General features: G+C 36.3%; 1 protein-coding gene across 1 annotated transcript in view; it reads right to left on the bottom strand.

Moving 5' to 3' along the window:
• Positions 1-14,402: 14,402 nt before the first annotated feature.
• The window catches only part of tmx3b (thioredoxin related transmembrane protein 3b), a 72,736-nt gene continuing 60,241 nt past the window's right edge, over positions 14,403-26,897 (bottom strand). The window contains exon 16 of the mRNA XM_030122954.1: positions 14,403-14,934. Within this exon, the coding sequence (XP_029978814.1) occupies positions 14,617-14,934 (318 nt within the window). The 3' untranslated portion in view covers positions 14,403-14,616. The remainder of the gene's footprint in view (positions 14,935-26,897) is intronic.

Raw genomic sequence — 26,897 nt, 5'->3', positions numbered from 1 at the left:
TACTGACAGAGAAAACACACAGGGGTCTTTCTTTATCTCCTTCCACATTCACTGTGAACCCAAGACTGAGAAATGTGTCGTCATTTTTTCTCATCTTGGCTTTTGGTGGTGAGTCATCGGTCGCATCGGCTGACATTGTCTCGTTAGTTTCACAAACATTGCATGTTTTTTTTTTTTTTGTTTGTTTTTTCACCCTGGTAGAAACTTGTCCATTCTCCAAACCTTGACACCATGGCAGTGGATTTGTTTATTGTGCATCCCTAAAATGAGACCAGGGTGTTTCGACATCAGAACCTAGTTCCACCTGCTACATGTTTGGACCTAAAGAAGAAGAAGAAAAAAGCCAGGTTGAGGAATGCTGTTCTAAGCTAACGGTAGCTGGTGTTGTCTGCTGTTACCGTTGTACATTCAGAGAAGAAGCACTGAAGAACTCATACAGTGTGTGCAGTTCTGTGGTGCAATGTTTATTGTTTATTCCAGTCTGTAATGCTTATTATTATTATTATTATTATTATTATTATTATTATTATTATCATTATTATTATTATTACCTACTATATACTACTTACCTACTACTACCTACATATTTATATTACTTGTATATAATTTTTACCTCCCCAAAGGAACAGCGGAGGTTATGTTTTCATCGGGGTTTGTCTGTTTGTTTGTCTGTTAGCAAGATAACTCAAAAAGTTATGAACAAATTTGGATGAAATTTTCAGGACATGTTGATACTGGCATAAGGAACAAATGATTACATTTTGGTGGTGATTGGGTGGAGGTCTGTGCATTCCGAGTGCTTTTCTAGTTATTACTATTATTACTTTATTATAACTTTTATTCTGTGATTTTGAAAGTATATACATATAAATATTGGGCATACTATAATATTATATATTACTAGTGCATTGACTGGTGGGGATCCTCTGGTTCTAGATGTGGTAGTTTTTATTGTTTTGTGTATTCATGCATGCTGCACCACATTTGTCCACCAGTCACCGCCAAAGTGTTCTGGGTATAGCAACGTGATTGTAAGGCTATTGTATGCCAAAATTACTAATATCTTCAAAAATATTGGTCCTATCAACTTGCCGTTTTAACTAGGCTGTTCTTTGATTAAAAATACATAAGTATGATAAAACTGCAGCAGTCAGCACTGTACAGATTTTTTCTGAATCCTCGGATACACACACATGCATGCACACATAGGCCACTTGGCTTTTACAATATAGAAAATATTATATCATAATAAGCTGCTTATTATTATTATTATTATTATTATTATTATTATTATTATTATTATTATTATCATTATTATTATTATTATTATTATTATTATTATTATTATTATTATTTGCTACTTCAATAATTTCCCCTGGAATTAATAAAGTATTCTGATTATCACGGACAGTTATTTGCTTTTGCTAACCTTGACTAACACCCAGCTCCACTAAAAACTCCCCAACACTAACCCCAGATAACGACAAGCACGTGCAAATGTTACAAATTGAACCTTTAAGGCTCCCATATTAACATGTGCAAAGACATTCTGTCCAAAAGCTGTAGAGAAATCAGAAAGTAGCTGGTTTTAGCTACTATTTTATTTCATTTTAGTCTGTGATGCTTGGTTAATTGCAGTTTTTTGTGTTTGTTTTTTGAAAACTGTCATTTTGATGTCAACGAACAAAATTATTAAACACTTTTTTTTTTTTTTTTTTACTTTTAATTAAGAAAAGGCTTGCAAATCACTATGTGCAACATGAAATACCCAGAATTCAACACCACTCTGGGATTACGAGTTGTTTTTGGCTCATTTAAATATCAGGCTTTGGTACTTCCTGCCTTGATTTATTTGCTTACAACAAAAACATTTCTAACAGCTTTCTAATGGGTGTTTTATCTTCTTTCCACAGGCAGTTACTATCCTCTACAGCAGTGTGTTGCTTCTGTGTGTATTTGATGGGTTTTGATCTGATTTTGAAAGAACAACTCTGATGGGCAGCAGGCATCTTTTACGCGCTGTCATTTTCACACAGCCCCGAAGAAACTTTTCCAAAATGTCATACCATTCAGAAGCAAACAACAGCAACAAGCACTATCTCACGATTGACAAGATGACAAGTGGCTATTAAACTCGGCTGAACTGTTGCTGTGAAGTCGAAGCTCTGAAAAATAGTCAAGACGGGGCGCCGAGAAATGATCTAACCGCTGATGACAGAAACAGGAAACAAAAACACATATAAAGGAGCTGACTGAGGGGGAGGAAATATCTCAAAAAAGGGCAAATTTTCCGGCATTGTTTGTGCAATTAGGCACTGAGGTGTTTTTTTCCCCCTTCCAAAGTGTCAGGAAACAGATGGACTTTAGCAGCTGCAGCCATCTATCAGCCACTATGTGAAAACACCGTCTTACTAACAGGATCTGCAAAGACTCACACAGAATAAGTGTGGGTTGGTTTCCATGGTGAGCAAAGCTAATCAGCTATTTCTCATCGAGTTGAGTGACATAAACGGAGCTCAGAATACATTTGAAATCCACGCTGGAAGCATTAACTGAAAAAATAAGCATCTCTCTCAGTCTTTACCTTGACCCTATAGGCGACCCTAAATGATTAAACACCTCCCATGTGAAACAGAAATGACATGATTGCTATAGCATTCTAATTTGCCATTTCAGCGTACGTAAGACAGATATCGGAATAAGTCGCGGTGTAATTGCCCTTGTCTAGTGCTGAAGATTGTTGGTTCTCTCAAAGAAAAGAGACAGCAGGCCTCCTTCATTTACCACATGATGAAACTCATTCACAGAATATATAGTGAGGTAATTGAGCGATGAATTACTTTTTGCATCAGTACCACTCAATGACACTGATTCTGATGTAGTAATACGTTATCTCACACTTTGCTGTGATTTATCCCTAAAATGACATCAACTGTGAAACTTTCCAACAGCCCGCCCACTTCCTGTGTATCTCCCTCAACCTGCTTTGGGGTTGAAGCTTCAGAAAATACACTGTATAAAAATATGGCTTTTCATTATGTAAAGTCACATTGCTGAGTTTGACTTGTGAACAAGGTTGTAATAGTTTTGGATTTTTAATTCTAGTTTAGTTTTATTTAGTTTTGACTTTTTGTCTCTAATTCAGTTCGTTTTAAATCGTTTGTAGAGCAGGTTTGCTGGTTTTTATTATTTTTCATTTTTTTCTAAATGCATAGTTTTAGTTTAGGTTTAGTATTAATTTCAGTTTTGTCATATCTTTTATCTTCATTGTCATATTCAAATAAATCCCGTATAGGATTCTGCTGCTTTCTCCCAACTTTAGTCTCCATGTTTCCAGGTAGAGTGGGGACCAGAAGACGACTCTAAACCACAAGTGACGGACCGTGGTGCCGTATGGTGCCGCTAGCTAAACTTGCTAGAGCAAAATGAATCATTTTCATATCAATCCGACACTGACAAAGACAAAAACAAAGGGAATTTTATCCATAATTTTTATACGTTTTAGTTAATTTTGTAAGCACACAATACAGTTTCAGTTAGTTATCGTTTTACTCTTTTAATTATAGTTTTTATTTATTTCAGTTAACGAAAATGTTTTTTCATTTCTAGTTTTTGTCATTTCATTAGTTTTCCTTAATGATAATAACCTTGCTTGTGAACCACTGTTATTTTCTAAAGAAAAGAAATAAATGAGTTTCACATCAGCTAAAGCACAGAAGTCAAACATGGGCCAAAACTGTTCCACCAAAAAATCCAATCCAGCCCATGGGATGAATTAGTGAAACGCAAAAATTACACGGAAGATATTAACAGATTTTAACCAATAAAGACCCAGTGCTACTTTTGTGGCAGTTCAAAAATGAATTTTTCGCATATTTAACCTTTGGGCGACCATTGCTGAGATGGTAGAGTGGGTCGTCCAATAACCGAAAGGTTGGCGGTTCGAATTCCACTCTGTCCATGTGCTGTTTTGTCCTTGGGCAAGACACTTCACTCTCCTTGCCTCCAGTGCTGCTACTCACAGTGTTGTATGAATGCGTATGAATGTTTGGTGGTGGTCAGAGGGGTCGTAGGTGCAGATTGGCAGCCACGCTTCCGTCAGTCTGCCCCAGGGCAACTGTGAATACAGATGTAGTTTACCACCACCAGAGTGTGAATGGGTACGGTTACATGATGTTTTTTAAATCCGATTTATTTTTTCAGAAGAAATTAATTCGGAACTAAAGTATTTTCTCTTCTGTTTACATGGAAATGTTAAACCCAAATAAAGGTTTACATGAGAAATGTTTATTAGGTTTTCGCAGCCCTTCTGTTAGCTTAGCTTAGCATAGTCACTGCATTTCCATGGTCACACGTAGCCAGTTTTTTAAAGGTGATTTGTTGTCTTTTGTAAGTGATTTTGTGAAATCCGATTCTCCCTGATTATTTCTTTAGATCCGCGACTTACTGCACTCATACAATCTTGGGACTGTTGTGTTGACAGAAGTTGGAAAATCTTTTTGTTGGAAGGGATGCATGCGCTAAATTAGCTTTGCTTTACCGCTTTAGCTTTGCATTAGTTTTTTATTTCCCAAGATTTTCTTACTGCAGTAAGTCACATGGCCATGATTTGAGCCTCAATTTGTGATCATATTGACCCCAGCGGACTAAAGGAATGATTAGGGAGAACTGAATTTCACTAAATCACTCATAAAATACTACAAATCACCTATAAAAGCCTGGCTACGTCTGACCATAGGAATGAAGCGATTATGGTAAGCTAGGCTAAGCTAAGATAACGGAAGGGCTGCGAGAACAAGGCAGTCGGTGCACTGCAGTGCAAACTGATTTGCCCACTTATCGAACTCATTAGTGCATGACAAATGAATGAATAAAAAACAAGTGGTGAACTCTTCCTTCAGGGTTTTCCAGGCTGGTAGATCCCATCAGAATAGCCCACTGGAACGGTTTGGGTTGACTAGACTGCATTGCATATTCTTCTGCCAGTGCAGAATGTGTGCGTCATCGTGACAGGACAAGACAACGAGCATGTGCAGAATGGAAGGAATAAAGTCCAAACGGAATAAAGGGTTTACATGTCCCAGGAATAATTTAGGTCGGAATTAAAAGGGGATTAAACCAGTGACTTTATTCGGGTTTAAATTTAATCCGAGCTATTCTTTTTCAACTGGAATAAGATGTTTACATGGGCATCTGAAATAGGATCTAATGTTTATTCAGATTAAACCAGGAATAAAAGTTGTCATGTAAACACACAGAATGTGAGAGCGAATGAATAATGGATCCTCTGTACGTGCTTTGAGTATGCATTCATAGAAAAGCGCTATATAAATCTAATCCATTACTATTATTATTATTATCGTAAGTGATTTATCACCATTTATTGTAATATTATCCTGTTTACTTTGTGTTTTTTCAGTGAAAATCACGTATTTTCTTATATTTAATTTACTGATCAAGTAGATGTTCATTAAAGCTCACACTGAAGTTGACGGTTATTATTACAGAAACAGAGAAAACTGAAGAAAAAGTTACTCAATAACAACATAAAAACGAGAGTCTGAAATCTACTGTCATTGATCCAACTCCATGGGTTTTTCTGGTGAATCAGTGTTACAGAGGATGATGGTGCAGAGCCTCTGAACATCCAAATGGGTCATATCTGATGACCATGAAAAGATGACAAACTGTATTTTACACCAATTATTTGCATGTATTGATAGGATTAATGGATCAACAGGTATTAAACAGTTTAGATCAGTGGATGGTTTTGGTCACTAGTGGTTTGGGTCTTTATGGGTTAATTCAGGATCTACATACAGACTGAGTGGGTCAGATCAGTAAAATACTTTCATAATAACCTATAAATAATGTAACACTTGGAAGTTTAGGTGTTACCCAAAAATTAGGAGGTCGTGGATGAAAAAGCAAGACGCAGAGGGAATAACTCCACAGGAAGAGTCCTTATGAGTGGTCCACCGCTCTCACTTCATTGAACCGAACCCCTCCCCTCACTTTCTCTCTACACCGTATTCCTCCGCCTATCCATTACAATAGTCCCAATAACAGAAACCATATAGACCCAGTTAAATTCTACAAATAAAATTAACAAAGCAAAAATAAATCATCTTACAATAATGACAACCACAAATGTTTCTCTTTGTTTTAGTGTAAAAAAAAAAAAGGATGAACATCTTTAGATTTACCAACTATCCTTTCACAAAAAAGTGAATAACCTTTTAACAACAAACATGAACATTAAATGTCTTAAGAGAAGTGAAATTTTACCACCTGTTACTAAATATGTTGTGTATTTGATAAGTTGTATGTGTAAATGATAAACTAAGGCATGATATTGTTAAAAACTGCTCTTATTTTTCTTGAGAAATTTCAGGTTGTTCATGTTATTCAGATTTTTTAAAGAAACTTTGTAGATGTAAACATTTTCATTATATAATTTTTAGTGCTGGGCAGTGATTAAAATTTTTAATCGCAATTAATTGCATGGATTTCTGCGATTAATCGCGATTAATCACATCGTTATATTGGGGGGGGGGGGGGGGGGGGGTTGCCGGCATCAACAGTGTGTATTTGCCTTTAAGTGATATTTCAGATTGGAAGTACTCCGGTGATAAAAATAATTCCACATTGCAGTGCTTACAAACAACTTTGTAAAATAATAACAATGAAAAAATGAAAATTAATAATTTTCATTTTTTCATTGTGATTATTTTACTGGTCTGATCCACTTGAGCTCATACTGGGCTGAATGTGACCCCTGAACTAAAGCAATCAGCTGCAGTTAAATCCAGATCTGAAGAAATTCAATTATATCTGCCATATACAGTAGATGTTGGTTTCGGCACCATCTTCTTTGCAGCTGCGTGTTGGTGCAGCGGCATCAGAGCCAGCGATACCAACAGACTCGATAGAATCATCAAGAAGTCTGGCTCTGAAATCGGTCTCAGGCTGGACAGTTATGAGACCGTGGTGAAGACGAGGACGCTTAAGAAAGTGTTATCCATCAAGGACAATCATGAGCACCCTCCACCACACACTGCACAGACAGTGGAGAACTTTCTCCAACAGACTGTTACAGCTCCACTGATGAACACATTCAATACAATCAACTGACCTTGGCATAAACCTATTTCCATTATACACTTTACTGTTATTTATGCACCTTCATCCTGCTGAAAAATGACATTTTACTTGCACATTACAGTTTATTATTGCACCTGTTTAACCCTTTCATGCATAGTGGTCACCACAGTAGATAGCTATTCTACAGCTGTTCTCTTGTATATTCATGGATTTTGTTGTTTTATTTGCACATCAAACAAAACAGAGGACACGTATGCATTATCCCATACACTGCAATTTATACCATTACTGTAACTTTCCTGTTCTTGATAAACCTGATCTGCAGTAAGATATGTGAGTGTAAATCAATTGCTTATTGATGCAGGGGGGTTTTTTTGGGTTTTTTTTTTTGCATATTATTATTTGTGAGTAATAATTAGTAGTAGAGTATGTTAAAATGTGAGAAAACATCAGATTAGTGTCATTAAAAATGTTTGTATTTCATAGTTTTCACACAGTATGTCAGTAAATGCATGTTTCTTTGCTTCAAAAATTAAACACATGGTTTCCAGCTGAGTGGACATTTTTGGAACTCCATGAAAAATAGGCTCATAAAAAAAAATTCAATTACATTGTTTTTTTCCATGCCTAAAGAGGAATGAAAACACATAGGAAAAAAAATCTTGATTAAGGTTCTCATAATTCATGCATGAAAGGGTTAAATTATCCAGATTTCTACTAATTTATTTTGTATAGTGCATTTGCTGTATTTTTTACAGTGTGAAATGCTGTTACTGCACTGCAGTTTTCCAGATTGGGATCAATAAAGTCTATCTATCTATCTATCTATCTATCTATCTATCTATCTATCTATCTATCTATCTATCTATCTATCTATCTATCTATCTATCTATCTATCTATCTATCTATCTATCTATCTATCTATCTATCTATCTATCTATCTATCTATCTATCCATCTATCTATCTATCTATCTACTGTATCTCTTTGTTCTGTTTTCTTTGACTTTCTGTCTTTCTTAACTGTGTCCCACCCTTATTCTCCCTAATTATTCACCTTAGGTTTTTGGACACTCAAAAGGAAATCGGCATCACTGGATTCTTTTAGCTCTTTCACAGGATATAGCATTTGGATTTTATCATTTTTGGTATCTATATCTATAAAAGAGTTAAATGTGATAAGATTTACAAATGATAGAATTTGGTTTTTACTTATATTTTACATAGTGTGTAAACATCTTTTGGTGTGGAGTCGTAAAGTATCATTAAACTTTAAGCTTTATTTTTACCTCCACCAAGTGAAACGGCGGGAGGTTATGTTTTCATCGGGGTTTGCTTGTCTGTTAGCAAGATAACTCAAAAAGTTATGAATGGATTTGGATGAAATTTTCAGGAAATGTTGATACTGGCACGAGGAACAAATTATTAAATTTTGGTTGGTGATGGGGTGGGGGGGCTGATCTGCCTTGGTCGAGGTCTGCGCTCAGTGCTTTTCTAGTTAAGTATTGTTTCAAATGAGCTACTTTATGATATAAAAAAACTGAATTTACACACTGATCTTACTGTGAATAAAATAAATGCCTTACTTTTTTATTATTAAACTCAGAATAATATTGTGAAATTGATACAAATGTCATAACACAATAATATAATCATGTACAGTCGCAGAAAAAAAATATTAAACCATCAAAAGTAATCCAAAACAATGGTTATGCAATCAAGTACTAACTCCTGTGTGTATCATGTGACTAAAACAGACAGAAAAGAAAACATGGAATGTCTAAAAGCACTGTTTTTGTCAGTACAATGCCATAGATACTGATGTAAGAACTGAAGTGATTTTGGTTATTGGTTTGGTTATTTGGTTATAGATATCAGCTCTCAAATTAAAGTCTTTTGAGCTATTTTTGTTGTTATCATTATATTTGTCCAAATAAATGTACCTTTAGTTGTACCAGGCATTAAAATGAACAAGAAGCTAAAGAAAACACGGGTGGTCTAATAATTCTGTATAATTGAGCAGACAACTCTAAACTGGTGAAAAAAAAAAAAAAAAAGATTCAGATACAATAATTTGAGATGGATTCAGAAATATAAGTCTGCCCTATCATTAGATGCGGAAAAAGCATTTGATAGGGTCAGCTGGAGTTACCTATATCATACGCTTGAAAGATTTGGGTTTGGAACTTCATTTCAAGAAACTATTAAAATGATTTATGCAAATCCAAAAGCAGTCATAACAACCAATGGAATGAGATCATCTCAATTCACACTAGAACGCGGGACCAAGCAGGGGGGGATCCATTATCACCACTACTTTTTATTATTGCACTTGAACCGCTGGCACAAGCTGTCAGACAGAGTGATACAATAAAAGGTGTAATAATGGGTGGCCGAGACAACAAAATGCTGATTTTTGCAGATGATGTACTGCTTTTACTGTCTGACCCTCAAAAGTCATTATCTCCCTTACTGGACTTGATTACTGCTTTTTCAAGACTATCTGGGTACAAAATTAACTGGACCAAATGCGAAATAATGCCTTTGTCAAAGTTTTGCTACAAGGACCTTGTTCAAAATTAGACATTCCAGTGGACTCCAAAAAACCTTAAATACGTGGGTATACTTTTGAATCCGGGATTGGAAGATATTATACCTGACAATTTTGAGCCGACAATAAATGAGATAAGCCTACTTCTGAAGGGTTGGGATAAAATGCATATTTCACTATGGGGTAGAGTTCAGACAATAAAGATGTTCATTGCACCAAAATTAAATTATTTGTTCAACCTATTACCCCTTAAGGTTCCCAAATCTGTGTTTAAGGCCATTGATAAAATGATAAATAATTTCATTTGGGCCGGAAAAAGACCCAGAATGACCCTGAAAAAACTCCAGAATAAAACAGAATATGGAGGCCTACGGTTACCAAATATGCAGCTTTACCAAGAAGCCTTTACAAGCGCACAAATAACAACACTTATATCAACAAAAGATAACAGACCAATCTGAGTGGACTTGGAGAACGAAATAAACTCCCCATTTAAAGCTACTGACTATCTGTCTCAACACCCTAATGATAAAGTTAAATCTAACCCAGTTATGAACCACACTAGAAACGTATGTCACCGTTTATATAAAAAAGACAATATCTGCCCCTTTCTTCTAGGTACATCTTCGGTGTGGAACAACCCAAAATTAAAAAATTGGGGGAAAAATGTTCTTCTGGGTGAGCTGGCATAATAAAGGTGTTCAGAACATAAACTGCTTTTTTTTGAGACAACACCCTATTGTCTTTTCAAGATCTACAGACAAAATATGGCCTTAAATAGTACTGATTTTTGGAGATTTCTACAACTGAGAGATTGCCTCTCAAAATTATATAAATCTGAAGTAAAGCTATCGGGTGAATCTCCAGTGTACTCTATATTTTAAAAATTAAGGGATTTACCATCAGGGATGTTAATTTAGGGCTCCAAAAGGTGTGGGAAATGGATTTAGGGAAAACATTTGGGGAGGATGAGTGTGATGTATTAATTAAACAAATGTTAAAGCCAATAAGAGATGCACGGTCCAAACTCAATTTAAAATTCTCAATAGACTACACTGGACACCTGTCAAACTATATAGAGCAGGAACATGCAATTGTAATATCTGTTGGCAGTGCAAACAAAGTCCTGGAGACATGGTTCATATGTTTCTCACCTGCCCGAGTCTGACCTCTTACTGGCATAGTGTCATGGGAAAGATAAATAGTACTTTAAATTTGAATTTGGTCCTGACACCTGCGTTGTGTCTTCTGAATTTCCTGGAACATGATGTTACATTATTAGTCAAAAGAGCACATTGGCTTAAAATTGCACTCACTACAGCTAAGAGGGTCGTACTAAGGCACTGGAAGGGGCAGAACAACCCTACTTATTCTGAATGGTATTCAGCCTTATCAGAGACCGCCTCATTTGAAAGACTGATCCACAAGATAAATGGACAGATGGATATATATAGAAGTGTGTGGGAACCCTTCTTAACACAGATTGGCTCATATTGAGGGATGTTGATTGAACTCAGCTCATGCTGGAAGATCCAATGTGCCTACCTTTTTTTTTTTTTTTTTATGACTGACTGGCTGGGAGAGAGGGGGGATTGTGGGAGAAAAAGGAAAAGGAAGGGTTGTTCCTTCATAATGTGTGTTCTTTCCAGTTTAGTGCAAGATGCAATGTGTTCAGCTCTGTGTTAGGGCTGTGGACTAATTGTGATGTCCTTGATTTATTTTCCTTAATGTGACTTGTAAACTTTTGAAGGATTCAATAAAAACTAGAAGCACTCGGAGAGCGCAGACCTCCGCCAAGGCTGATCAGTGGCCCCCCCCGTGGGCCCCCCCACGCCAAGGAGGTTATGTTTTTGCCAGGGTTTGTCTGTCTGTCTGTCTGTCCGTTAGTGTGCAACATAACTCAAAAAGTTATGGACAGATTTTGATGAAATTTTCAGGGTTTGTTGGAAATGGGATAAGGAAGAAATGATTAAATTTTGGTGGTGATCGGGGGTCACTGATCAGCCTTGGCGGAGGTCTGCGCCCCCCCCGTGTTCCCCCCCACCCCCGATCACCACCAAAATTTAATCATTTCTTCCTTATCCCATTTCCAACAAACCCTGAAAATTTCATCAAAATCTGTCCATAACTTTTTGAGTTATGTTGCACACTAACGGACAGACAAACAGACAGACAAACAGACAGACAAACAAACCCTGGCAAAAACAAAACCTCCTTGGCGGAGGTAATAAATTAAAAAAAAAAAAAAAAGAAAAATAAGTCTAAATACATAACAGATGCAAAAAACCCAAAACATACAAGTCAACAAGAAAAAGAGGACAGTCTTTATTTCAATATCTCTCAAACCTGTAATAAACTGTGACAATCTTGATTCAAATCCAAAGAGGAAATTTGGCAGAGAATGGTAGGCAACTACAAAAACCAGTAGGCAAGGCGAGGGCATGGTTTCCATTAGTGCAGTTTCACAGTAATAATACAGATCGTCTCTGTATGAACAGACAGCAGGTGAGCTTAGGTTGAGGTGCTTCTGTCCATCGACTTACGAGATCTACTGAGCTACAAAAGCAGGTTGAAATGAGCAGTGACGTATAACAAAACCTGAAGGCATAGTATTAATCCGTATCACAGAATGATGGGGATAAAGACTTGAGATATATGTACATGAAAAATAGCAAAGAAACATTAACAGCCAACTAAGAAAAAAGAAAAAAAAAAAAGAAAATGAAAAATGTTCACCTTTGCTCCATTTGCAAGGCTTTCACCCACATCTTCATTTGCACATCTCATGGTCTCAAACTGAAAATGGAATTGTCATGGAGTTTTTAACCTTCAAGTTACTTTTATAAACTCCTCCCACCACCGAGGTCGAAGCTGAATTCCTGCTTTCATTTACGGCCAAGTATTGATGTTCCCTTGAGAAATGTTCCCTTGCAGTGGAAGCTCTTGTTGCTCAAACTAACGATTCCTGTGCTGCTCAGAACGTTGCATGAATCCTGCAGAAGGACGACGTAAAAGAAAACGCACAAACATACAACAGTCAAGTGAATGTATTTATATAGAAGGCCTTGAAATCCGCTGTTCACCAGCTAAATGTGGACCCATTCTGTAAATCAGGGGTCTCAAACTCATTTTCTTTCAGAGGGCACATTCAGTCTGATTTGATCTCAAGTGGGCTGGCCCAGTAAAATAATAACATAATAATCTATAAATAATGACAACTCTAAATTTTTGTTTTTGTTTTAGTGCAAAACCCCCCCATTAAATTATGAAAATACTTACTTTTATAAACTATCCAAACAAAAAAGATGTGAATAACCTGAAAAAAATGAAATTTCTTAAGAAAAATAAGTGCAATTTTAACAATGTTATGCCTCAACTTATCATTTAAATATGTGCATTATGGATCGGATCTACAAAGACGTTAAACACTTAAAAATAGTTAAAATTGTGCTTAATTTTCTTTAGACATTTCAGGTTGTTCATATTTGTTGACATGTAATTGTTTCCGGAATAGTTTGTAAATGGTAATATTTTCATCATTTAATGTTATGTTTTGCACTTAAACAAAGAAACATTTGAAGTTGTCATTATTTATAGGCACAGTGTAATATTTTTTTCACTTCAAACCAAGAAGAAAATATGAAGTCATTATTTTTTGTAGGTTATTATGCTGTTATTTTACTTGAGATCATATTGTTCTGTCTGTGGAACCTGAATGAAAATGAGTTCGACAGCCTTGACTGTGGAATTTTTGCACTTTGCAGATTCATCCCACAGGCTGGATTGGAACCTTTGGAGGGCCGCATGTTTGAGACCTCTGCTGTAAATAGAAAGTAATATTGAGTGGACATTTACAACGCTAAGGTTATTTCTTCATGAAGAGGGGTCGGGGTTTTTAAATGAAATGAAAGGGAAATAACGGATAATGGACTGGTCTATGAAACAACAAAAAAAAAAGACTAACATTTTTTATGCCCAGAGTAGAGTGCATCTGGATGTAAAATGCAACCTGCGAATTCCATTCAATACAGCAACCAGTGATGGAGGACAGATTGAAATATGGAAACAGACAGAGCCGGTCTATCTGAGGAATACGAGTGGTTAATAGACGCCAGAGTTACTGATGCATGTTATGGGTGTCTGCTGCACAGGTATGATCCATCTATACTAGGATGTGTTAGCACGTTGCTCATGCTGGATTGAAACAAGGGTGGGGGGGGTCATTGTACATTTACAGGGACCAAATAGAGCGACACACCTCTTCAAAGACAGACGTTAACAGACGTACGCGTTGAAATGCTCGACTGTCTCTGCACTTTGCACCTCAGAGAGAAAGGAAATATTTTCGGGCCATAACATACGATAGAAAAGCACGATTCCATTATGGCAGATTTTTCCTTCTTGGGCACTTCCTTTTGCGTTCTACATATGTCAATCACTATACATGATAAGCCTACAGTGGGGCTTGGGGGGGGCAGAGGTCACCAAAAACTTGATTTTATGTTTTCACTTTCAAGGCAAGGTTCATCTTGTAGGCTATTATCTAAAAACACTGTCAAAGAAAAACTGAGATATGAGGCAAAAAAGAAGATATAAGGGTGTTTAAATGGGGACAAAACAGCTGATAAAGGCAGTAGAAGGGGGGGGGGGGGGTACCGGTTGATGGAATAATAAATTAATTGTAAGTTTGGTTCGCGACTCTCCCCTGCGTTCGTGTAACATTACGTGTTTAAAAAGGCTGTTAGTTTCTTACATTTGGAAGTCTCCACCAAGCGGCTGACCTTTGTCACACAGAGAGACAGAAACTCAAAGATGGACAAGAGTCTGTGCTAAAGGGGCTTGGAGAAGGCGTGAGATGAAAAACAAAGAAGCGTAACAGTAACACACTGATATGTCTTTGAGTTTCATGTCACTGCATTAGACTAGGCCTATCATCCTCTATCCGGCGGGAGTAACCCCTGCGTTAATCGGTTTTCTTCTCCTGGGGATCTTTCTCTCCTGCATCCATCTCCTCTTCCTCGTTCCCGTCTCCTTCCTCTTCTCCCTCCTCTTCCTCTTCTTCTTCTTCTTCTTCTTCTGGGCCCGCCAGCGCAGCGGTGCGTTGCCTCTCCTCCTCCTCTTCCTCCTCCTCATCGGTCAGGCCCTCCCTCTTGAGTGCGTCGATGTCATCGGAGCCGTCATCGGTTTCGGCGGTGCAGATGCCGTAACACATCAGGCTAATTACACCCAGCGGTAGGCCGAACAGGAAGCAGCCGAGGAGCGGAGAGCTGCGGAACACCGACTAGTGGAGGGGAAAGACACAAGAACACCATGAAATGGAGACAAAAAGGACAAACACAATAAAAAAAATTAAAAATAAACTGCATCTATATGAAGTATGTGATAACATGACCATTTTACTGAACTGTACACATCTTTCTTATATATAATACACATAATCTTACAGTGTGTTTTACAGATGTACACATTCTTTAGTGTTTTTTATATTTTTATCTAGCCAAGAGCTAAGCAAAATTTTGTTATGTGCACATAATGACAAACATTCTTGAATTTCTAAATTTGAACAAGTATATCTCACATTAACCTTTTAACCCCTGACATGTCTGTGGCAAGGTGATTATCGTTAATGAAAACTAACAAAATGACGAAAACTAGAATTGTAAAAACATTTTTGTTAACTGAAATAAATAAAACCTATAATTAAAAGAAAAAAACAATGACTAACTGAAACTGCATTGTGTGTTTACAAAACTAACTAAAACGTATAAAAATTATGGATAAAATTCCCTTCGTTTTCGTCTTTGTCAATGTCGGATTGATATAAAATCGATTTATTTCCCTCAAGCAATTTTAGCTGCTGGCACCATATGACATTTAACGGTCCTTCACTTCTTGTCACTTGTCGTTTAGGCGTCTTCTCATCCCCACTCTATCTGGAAACATGGAGACTAAAGGTGGAAGAAAGCAGCAGAGTCCTGTCTGGGATTTATTTGAATTCGTCGGCGAAGAAGAGAAAAGATATAAAGAAACTAAAACTAAACTAAAACTAAGCATTTAGAAAATAACAAAAACTAATAAAAACTAGCAAACCTGCTCTAAAAACTAATTAAAACTGAATTAGAGAAAAAAAGTCCAAACTAAATAAAACTAAACTATAATGAAAAGTCCCAAACTATTATAACATTGGTCTGTGGTGATCATTCTGAATGTATGATTCATTTAAAATATTTCTAACAATTCAACCATTTCCTCAATAGGAAAAATTTTCAAAACGTGCTGATAGAATAGACCTTGTTCTTTCCATAGACATCTGAGCATGCTCAGTGCACCCCACACCCCTTGTGTAATGGGGGCAAAACACAGGACAGTGAGTGAGACTGACTCCCTATAAAAAATAGGTTTTTTTTTTTATTTTTTACACCATTTTCCTTGCTGTGTTTTGTTTCTACTGCTGTTTGCAGTATTATCATGATTTTCCTTTTTTTTTTTTCTTCCCTGTATTTTTCCTGAGTTTTGACCATGTAACTGCTTTTCGGAGTTCAACCAGGTGCCAAAAAGCAGTTGAATTGATTTAGAAAAAAATAGCCCCAAAACAAAAACTACTCAAAATCAAATACAGGTTCTTCATTGTGTTCCAGTTCACAGTTCATGTTCAACATCCTAAATCTCTTATTGATGTACATTCTGAGTGCCTTATGTAGTAAAAACCTGTAACACTTCAATTCCTCTCTCTGTCTTTTTCTGTCATTTCACTGTTTTGACCCTAAAATTCACAGGAAAAAAAAAGAAAACCACTGAAGAACAGGAACATAAACACATACTTGTAGCAGCTTTTATGACACTTCAGCCCATTTCATTGAAATAATGTCTCAGGGGTTAAAGGGTTAAACCCATAAGATAAACACAAACAGGGGGATTTTTTTGGCTAGAGGTTCTAGGACCTGTTTCAGAGAGCAGGTTTATACCCTGTACACACAAATACAGACATTTTTCCAAGCAGAAAATTTCCTCCTCAAGCTTCAGTTTACAGAAAAAAAAAAATACAACTTCAAATGCTTAAATAAACCATTGCTTCTGTCGGATTCTGCTGGAAGTGCTGATGCTGTGAATCAGATAATATTGGACACAGCAGACGCAGAGGCTTTAGTCTGTCAGGAAGTTGAAAGGTAACCTAAAAGTGTTAATTCAGGTTCAGGTAGTACACTGACTAGGAAAAAAAAAAAAATCAAAATTCTCCCTTTGTAACCACAAAGGTAAAGTAAATGTAAAGAAACCTGTATATCTGACACTTGTGTCTTATACATACAGATGTATTTTCACTGTATAAGGCAACGTCATTATTTCCTAAACCCATTTTCTCATTCACCCTGTTCACAAGGACACACACACTAACTGGAAATATCTGTTTTAGTGACCTACAATGACATTTGTCTATATATGTATAGGTTTATTTTGCAAAATATCCATATTATTAAATGCGGCATTAGCGAAAACACCATTTTTAAGTCAGTTACAACAGTTCGTTTCATTTATACAGACAGTATCACGCTGTATATCTAAACACATTCATTAGCGATTCACAGAGGGAGCTCACATTCACTTTTATAGCTCAGCACTTTTAAATGAACTTGTTACCCCACGTACCTCTAACATTACCATTACAGTGATTAATATTAACTGTGATCTCTGCCGGCGTTTTCAGTGACAAATAAGAGTTGGCACGATGAGCAATTCAAAGCCCTGTTAAAAATGTTTTAAAGTTAATTAAAGTTAGTTTAATGTCACTTGAAAAGTAATTTGTTCTATTTTTTAATCAAAAGTTACACTGAATGTGCTTAAAAATGCCAGATGGCATCACTGCAAAACGATGAGAAACATCACAACCTGATTTCACTGACATGATGCTAACAGAGCAAAGACATTCCACTGGATAAATGATCAAAATAGGCACATCACACACAATTTTGCCATCACTTCTTCATTAAAAAAAATGTCTGTATGCAAATAATTACCCCCCCACCCCTCGAAGGGGACAAGGGGTATTGTGTTTAATTTGGTTTGTTTGTTTGTTTAACACTCTAGCAGCAAAAATGTTGGTTGAATTCATACCAAATTTGGTTTATACATTGCCAGTGACCCAGAATAGATGTGGTTACATTTTGGGAACAGTAGGTCAAAGTTCAAATTTTCTATGAATTTTTATAATCCTTTTTTTTCCCTCATTTACTTATAATGGGTCACATTTCACATGTCTATAGCAGCAAAACTACTGGCTGAATTCATACCAAATTTGGTTTATAGATTGCCAGTGACCCAGAATAGACGTGGTTACATTTTGGGAAAAGTAGGTCAAAGTGAATATTTTTAATGAATTTTTTTCAATCTTTTTTTTCTCCCATTTACTTATAATGCTCAACATTTCAAATGTCTCTAAAACATCAATTTTGCTTCAATTTACTTCAAACTTGGCACATATATAGAGGCAATTGATATGCTGACATCACCACATGCATAGACATGATGACATCAGTTGGATTGATGCCAAAATAAGCTACAATATGTGCAAGGCAGAGGTTGTGTTAACTGAAAATATTCCATTATTGACCGATTTTTTTTTAAGGATGATGGAAAATTCAAAACACCGTCAGTCATTTTGACAGATTAAAATTTTGAGGGTAATCTACAAAAGAAAGTTTCACAAAAGACTGAGAACAGAACCTGCTCACAGGATCACTGGTCTGTCTGTCTCTTAACAAGGCATCAAACAGTCCATAACAGCATCCTACCTGTAAATAACCCTACAGCACCACCAGTCACAACTACACTGAATACAACACCGCAGTCCTGCACTGGGTCAGGTATCCAACGAGGGACCGACGGGTAACCCACAAAAACATGTGGGAACAGGTTAGAAAAAAAAAAAAAAAGAATTTTCAGGGGTATGGGCACGGGTAAAATTAAATGAAATGCAGGCAGGTAGCAGGCAATGAAGTGAAAATATAAAAGAAGATTCATGGATGAAAATAATTAGCAGGACATTGAATGATGATCATCTAATTTGATCGTAGTTGATCCACAGTCGGTTTATTTTATTGTGAAGTGAACTTTACATCCGGCCACAGATGTCATTGAGCAGTACATATTACAGATTTATTGACGGCGTGTGTTTTAGCCAAAACATGAAGCCCTTAAAAGTGAATCACAGTGTGTTTAATCACGGGTCGGGTCAGGTTGCGGGTCTGGAAAAGTGGACCTGTGCAGGACTCTGTCCCACAGTTACTTCTTCCATACGACTCCCTGTTAGTTCACCTGTAGTACACCTCCTGTCCAGTTGATGGCCAGTGTACGTATTAATCACTAATTGTCTTGTCTCGTTGTTTAACAGACTTTAGCCAAAATTCTATGCTACATTGCTAGCACTAAATGTCAAGACAGAAGAGTCTTCTTCGTTATTTTAAAAAGCCCAGTAAATGTGGCATTGATGAACGCGGTGAAAAAAGACGGACTGATGTGGTGGAGGATGGACAGGAAATAGTGATAATGATTATCAGCCGGCAGGAACTACAGTTACTGCATCATTGAGATGTTTTTGAAAATGAAATACTACTAAATATGTCTCATTAAAATTTCATTTGAAATGATGGATAATAATGTGTTATGATGGAATTTTTACAAACCTGTCAAAATGACTGACACTAAAAATGTGTAGTGCAACCTCTGGTGAAAGGGGCGGGGTTTGTAGTGCCTGGCACCACCTGTCACATTTCTTTTCCAAATTCAAGCCTTTTAAATGAACATCTTAAACACTATTCATCAGTTTCACTTCCAGCTCGAAAAAATCTGCATCTTTTTTTTTTTTAAACACTAACTTGACGTCAGCACAGAAACTGATATTGAACATACAGTGAAACTACACTTCAATAAAATAGTACATTTTATTGACGCTACAGACGTATGATCAATGAATAATCATCTCTGTCATGATGGGAAAATGCACTTTTTTTCCATCTTATACTGGATGATGTGAATATTGCCAGTGGCTGTGTTGCAGTTTAAATGAGTGTATTAAATTTACATCACTTGCTGCTGATTTCTATGAACAATAGAAGCCAATGTTATGTTCAGGGTTTTAACAAGATGCCATTTTATCTGCAGGATATTGAAATCAACTCCCCTCCTGTGTGTTTTATGATTGATCTACTGAAATCTCATGATTACTCCCATTTGGTGGTTTGTGTTTTACTTCTTTCATGTTAAGTCAAAGCTAAATAAATACAACTTCCACCTATTTCTAATCAATAGAAGAATTCATTACATTGTTTTTCTTTGCACATATAGTTAACGTACTTTACCTCAGCTGAAACAACAGAGGCTTTGTCTGTTAATTATTGTTGCCATGGTGACTCATCATCTCTCAGCTACATTACATACATAGTGTTTTTCTTCCCATTTAATTCTTCTTTAAGCTGATTGCACTGGCTCTGATCAGTTCGACCCAAAGATCTGCTTTTCAGTCTGTTTAACCTGATTTTCTGAAACAGTTCATCTGGTAAAGGAGGCGGTGTGCTCTGTGAACGGTACCTGATGTAGGCCTATATCTGAAAGCAACTACATTCACATGTAAATATTCAAAGAGGAGAAGAAGGGGCTGGGAGATGATTTTTGCCCCGGGGCAGCCTAATGGGTTAATCGGGCCTTCTTCGTCTCTTTACTCCACAACAACAAACACACTAATAATTCATAAGCACTTCTCCCATTCCTCTCAGAGCTTGTTTCCCTATATTATACGAGTTACATCCCCTTCAACAGACAGCGTACGATGAGCTCTTAAGTAGAATAATTTCAAAATCCTGTTTAGAGGGCAGAAAAAAAATACATCAAATAAATATATATATAAAATATTTATTTATTTATCTGCTTGTTTGTGGAAAATTGTGCGTAGGCTTTTATGATTTGAGTGGAGATCCAGCATTTGTATTTATTCATTTATTCCTTCATTTGCATTAGCTCAGTGAGTGTGTTTAGAGGGCAGGTCACAAGATATTTTCTGAAACTGAGGCAGGCTTTAAATGTTTTAGTATTAATTTTTTTTTTTTTTCTCTGTAATTCTGCAATAATTATGTTATCCTGTACTGATGTGTCCTGTTCTGTTTCATTTTACAGTTAGAAGCAACTAAAATAGTAAAAGACCTGCCTTTTATTCTAGGTGTTTGTGTTCAGATGTGTGTTTTTCTTCTCAGCTTCTTTCTCTCACATAATAACACACAGTGCAGAGGCTGCAAAAACACAGTCTTTTAGGTTTTTAATATTTTCTTATCCAATGCCGCCATATGTGAATTTGTCCAGACTCTTTTATTTACTTGACTTTAACCCATAAAAGACTCAGTAGTACTTTTGTGGTAGTTCCCAAATGAATTTATCTCTCAATTTTACCTGTCTTCAGTGATTTATCGTCACTAATTATCATATTACCCTCTGTATTTTGCATTTTTCAGTGAAAATCAGGTATTTTTTCTATATTTAATTTATTAATCATGTAGATGTTCATAACAGCTCAGATTAAAGTTGAAGGTTATTATACAAAAAAAACCAAAACTGAAAACTGAACGAAATCACTAACAATGTAAAAACAAGTGTCATTTATCAAACTCCATGGGGTTTACTGGTTTTCAATGTTGCAGAAGATGACAGTGTTTCCACGGTAACTATCGAGCCTGTGAATGTCCAAATGGGTCAAATCTGATGACCATGAAAAGATGCATTTTATCTCCATTATTTACATGTACAGTCCTGGAAAAAATTAAGAGACCAGCGCAATTTCCTTCGAAATCAGCATGTCTGCATGTATGACAGCCATTCCATTCCTGTGTCTGTTGAATTTCAACACAAGCACACATTACTCTACTGAATAAACACCTGTTCATGCACCTTATTTAAGAAGAAGTATAAAAATCATTACTGTGTACCTCGGTCTTCCGTGTTGCAGTTTAGACCTGATACCTGTTGACCTAAATCTCTGTTGGCCAAAGGCTGACCTATCTGGTTGTCTTGGTACTTTTCGGGCTCTGACATTTATATTTAAGCTTCAGGGTTAAATCAGATTAAAGTGTATATTGTGTGTTGTGAAATATGACCGTAGTGCGCAGTATGTTCTGTAAACAATGCAAGCAGCCCTGCTAGGTAGGAATATGACGATTCAGAGAAGGATATCATATATGTATGTATATATAGACCCCCTCCTCCTCCCTTTTTTTTTTTCTGGATCTGCCACTACCTAACAGTAGAGCACCTCTCTGTTGGGAAGAAAAATGCAATTTTAAATTATTTTAATTTCAACGTATTGCTCCTGTACAAAGGTAAATACGCTTTCACTTGATATTTTTTACCTTATAAATCTTTATCTGATTTAAATTTTAATTAAACATATTGTTAAAGTGAAGTGTTTTCTGTTAACTTCTCAACATATACCTGAACTTATAACCAATAAAAAAATAATTGGAGGAGCTAGCTGCTGTTTAATTTATTGAAATTCCTCCTCCATGGAAAAAGTGGGCCTGTTTGGGCATGAAACTCCCAGGCTGAAAAAGGGGCCCACTTTTTGAGGTCTGAAAACACTGCAACTTTTTGTTATTTTGACTATGTGTCATGTTCTGCAAATACACGCTCTAAATAATATTTTGGGGGCAATTTGGGAGAAATGTTGTCAGTAGTTTAGAGAATAAAACAAAAATGTACATTTTATTCAAATACATACCTATAAATGGTCAAATCAGAGAAAGTGATAATTTTGCAGTGGTCTCTTAATTTTTTCCAAAGCTGTATTGATAGAATTGGTGCTTCTACAAGTCTTAAACATTTTAGATCAGTAGATGGTTTCAGTTGCTAACAGTTGTTTTGGGTCTTTGAGGGTTAAATGGAACACAGACCCTGGCATCCAGCTGAGGATTAACTTGATAAATAACAGTTAATGGCAACACATTGCTCTGGAGGGGATCTGCTCCGTGGTGCTGATTAAAGCACATACAAATCTGTGTCATGAACCCACAAATAACATTTTGTGACATGTAGCGCTCTATTCAATTCACACACGATGACACAATCTTTCATCTCCTGCAGGTGTAGCAACGCTCAGCAGTGGAGGACAACAAAAAAGTTCTGTGAATCAGTGGTTCTCAACTGGTCTGGCTTCAGGACCCACTATCACGCCTCAGTGACAAGCTGCAGTATCACAGTATGACAACACGGAAGACAAATTCAATAATAAACTAAAGTGACCTGCCAGTGGTTATGCTAAATATGGAAATATTCCCTTTAACACGAAATTTAGTACACTTTAACCAAAAAAATTAACCTAAAAATTAAAAGTGCATTCAGTCACTAATTCAAGAATCAAACACACTGAGGTTCTTGTCCTCCATATACGTAAAACCATATCTGATGTAGTCGTTGTCATACATGAGTTTTGCCACGATATTAATAGAAACTTTAAATTCTTCTTTTAATCTGTGAAATGTCTGGTGTTAATTAGCATCACAGCACACTACTGCCACCTACATTTGAGGAGTGTGAACAGGTGGTGCTCAGCTCCATAAAAAATAAAAGCACAAGATTGTTTTTTTTTTTTTACCCCGCCCCCCCGACAGGGAGGCAAGGGGTATAGTTTTTTGTTCAGTTTGTTTCTTTGTTAACACTCTAGCAGCATAACTATTGGTTGAATTCATAATAAATTGGGTTTATAGATTGCCAGTGACCCAGATTAGATCTCATTACATTTTGGGAACAGTAAGTCAAAGTTCACTTTTTCTTTTTTTTTTTTTTTATGAATTTTTAAAATCTTTTTTTTTTCCCCATTTACTTATAATGGGCAAAACTTCAAATGTCTGCAGCAGCAAAACTACTGGTTGAATTCATACCAAATTTGGTTTAAAGACTGCCAGTGACCCAGAATAGATCTGATTACATTTTGGGAAAAATAGGTCCAAGTTTCAATTTCTTATGAATTTTTTAAAAATCTTTTTTGTCCCCATTTACTTATAAGAGGCGAAATTTAACATGTCTGTAGCAGCATAACTATTGGTTGAATTCATACCAAATTTGGTTGATTGCTTGCTAGTGACCCAGAATAGATGTGATAACATTTTGGGAAAAGTAGGTCAAAACTGAAATTTTTAATGAATTTTTTTAAAATCTTTTTTCTCCCATTTACTTACAATGGGCAAAATTTCAAATGTCTATAAAAACATCAATTTTGTTTCAATTTTCTTCAAACTTGGCACATATATAGAGACAACTGACATCTTGACATCAGCACAAGCATAGACATGATGACATCAGCAGGATCGATGCCAAAATAAGATACAATACGTGCGAGGGGCGGGGTTTGTTGTGCCTGGCACCACTTGTTAATCTTATTTTTTGCCTAAACAAAGGCTCGCGACCCATTGAAAATGAGTTTGCGACCCATTTTGGGGTGAGAATCACTGCTTTAAATGTTCCTGGCAACAAATGAGTCACGTGGCCTATATGCAGAAGGATACATCAGAGACAATGTACCCAGAAGGGACTATTCAGGCCCAGAGTCTGTCAGCCGCTGAGCTGTGAAGAAGAGGAATATTCACAAATTCCTCTAGTCATTGCCACAGGAAGAGGGACGGTAATTGCCTGGGCTCTGTGATGCTAGATGAGGTAGAGATGGGTATGCTATCCTAACACAGCTGCCTGTGAGTCATTGGGCCTAATGCGGTGGCTTTCTCATGCTCCTGTCAGTCGTACATTTAGATGGGCTCTCCAGGGGAAAGGTGATGGCTGCTGCCTATCTGCCTCGTGTCATATCATGTCACTGTAAGCAGGACTAGTCACAGAGAATACCTGCAGCTTGCTAAAATTAGTACGGATGGCAAGTGGATGACTTCTTCTTTCTTACAGGTGGAAAAGAAGCCCTTCATACTTTCATTCATAATGACTGGGAAATCAGAATTGAAAGATGAAACCGAACCACAATGTTTTGTATTAAAAACACAGTCAATGAAATCACCCATTTGTTTGTCTCCATACAAGAACGAGAAGATGGAAACAGTACAGGAGTGAAAGTCGCTGAGCTAAACTACCCACAACTCACACAGATCACAAAGAAAACTAATACTGAGCCTGTTCACATGCTCATTAATACTCTGATCATTATCTGATTTCTGGAGTTGTCAGATTATACAAGTGATCATGTAAAGAGCATTATCTGATATCGTTAGCCTCATTGCATAATTGTAAATCACACACAATATGGACAAAAATATGTGGACACGTTGAATTCAGGTGTTTCTTTTCTAACAGGGGTCTGGGATACAAAGCAATAATGACAAATGTCATATCATAGTTTTATTTGTGGTAAATATCATTGCATTGGTTAGTTTGGTTTAAATTATTATTTTTGCTTCCAAAATGCCTCAGAGATGGTTTTTACTTAATTTTTCTCAACATTGATTTTTTTTTTATCCATGACTGTAATATTAAATGATATACCTCTAAATTTCTAAAATATTTTTCATGCTGACTCTAAATAATAATTTTCTACCAAAACTAACCATCTACTTCCATCACACGTCCCATTAAAAGGAAATATTGATGTTTATAAACTATATGGACAAATATATTGGGACACATCATAGCTACAGCTGTAAGATGTCCTGTTCATGCTGATTTGAGATTATAAACATCAATACTCAATCAATATTATATTCATCACAATATTAAACTATATTATGACATTTGTCATTATTATTTTGTATCGTACAAAATTGTATTAAAATCATAGAAAACTGATGTTATGTAGTCAAATGTGAGGGGAAGACAACAGGAAGTCTGAGTATGCAATCACTATGTATGTATGTATGAACGTACTCCGAAAGAAATCCGATAATGGACTGGGGCGTCTAAACCAGGGTTTTCGATTATGGTATTTCTTAAGTGCATGCAAAGGCATCAGATCTGATTATTACAATTATCTGACTACTCCCAGTTATCAGACTTTAAAGGCTGTGTAAACAGATTCATTGTTATATCAAAAACCACAGAGTAACTTCAGTCACTAATGTGAAAAAATGCACTGTATTTAATGGCGTCAATTACTGTTTCACGTTTGTTCATTTCTCTGTATTCAATCTGCTGAGTCCATCAAACATTTCCAGATGTCACTCTGCTACTTTCCATGTGATGATAAAGAGAAGATAAAGTGGAGGAAGATGATAAGTACTGTTTTGACAAGCTTGGTGCCAGCTAACATTAGCACATTAGCTAATTAATGTTACTTTCCACTTGTTCCATCTGCCAAACCGGATCTTTATGAATTTCCCTGATATAGAAAAAGGCTTTTATGAGGTATTTCACGTCTTTCCCATCATACTTAGTGTTTCATTTGTCAGTCCTTTATCTGTGCTGTTCAGTTCAGAGAAAAGGTAAATCAAGTCACAATGTATGTCCATATACATCTTAGAAGTGGATGAAGTAATGTATGGCTGTAAATGGACCAGGAGGTTAAACAGTTAAAATGACAGTGTGCTCCATGTAAAACACTGACTATGGAAAATGATACTATTCACCGTATTTGTGTAAATGAATAAATAAATGAATATAGCCTCCTCTGAACCAAAACTGATGCTTCATTAAAGAAAGAAGTGACAGTAAACAGGCGTACAGGCTCCACTGTTGCTGACTGTTTGGACCGCAAATGAAATTTATAAAAAACATGACGTCAGACTTCATAAGCAGATAGAGAACAAATTAATCAAATTAAAGTTATGCTAATAAGGAAGGTGTTCTAATTAATGGTAAACTTCATGAAACATTTACGTAGCAAAACTAAAACACCACGCTAACCACTAACCACCAACTTCCTTAAAATAAAGAACACACTGCAACCATGTTAAATACCATCAAATAATTTGACTCATTTATTAAAATAAAACACTGTTTTACTTGAAAATAGTAACTCAAACTCAACATAATATATTTACACACAGTAGAAAGCTAGTGACAAATCATATAATCCTACATCAAATCAATGCTAATATTAGCTACTAGAGCATTGACCCATGGGAATCCATGGGTTCTTGATGTGGTTTATGCTGTTGTGTATTCGTGCATGCTGTACCGCATTTGTCCAGCTGTCACCGCCAAAGCGTTCTGGCCATAGCAACATGATTGCAAGGCTATTGTATTCCAAAATTACTAATATCTCCCAAAATATTGGTC

Source organism: Sphaeramia orbicularis, chromosome 20 (genome assembly GCF_902148855.1).
Source record: "Sphaeramia orbicularis chromosome 20, fSphaOr1.1, whole genome shotgun sequence".
In the NCBI taxonomy this organism is placed as follows: Eukaryota; Metazoa; Chordata; class Actinopteri; order Kurtiformes; family Apogonidae; genus Sphaeramia; species Sphaeramia orbicularis.
This window is presented reverse-complemented; position numbering and strand designations above follow the sequence as displayed.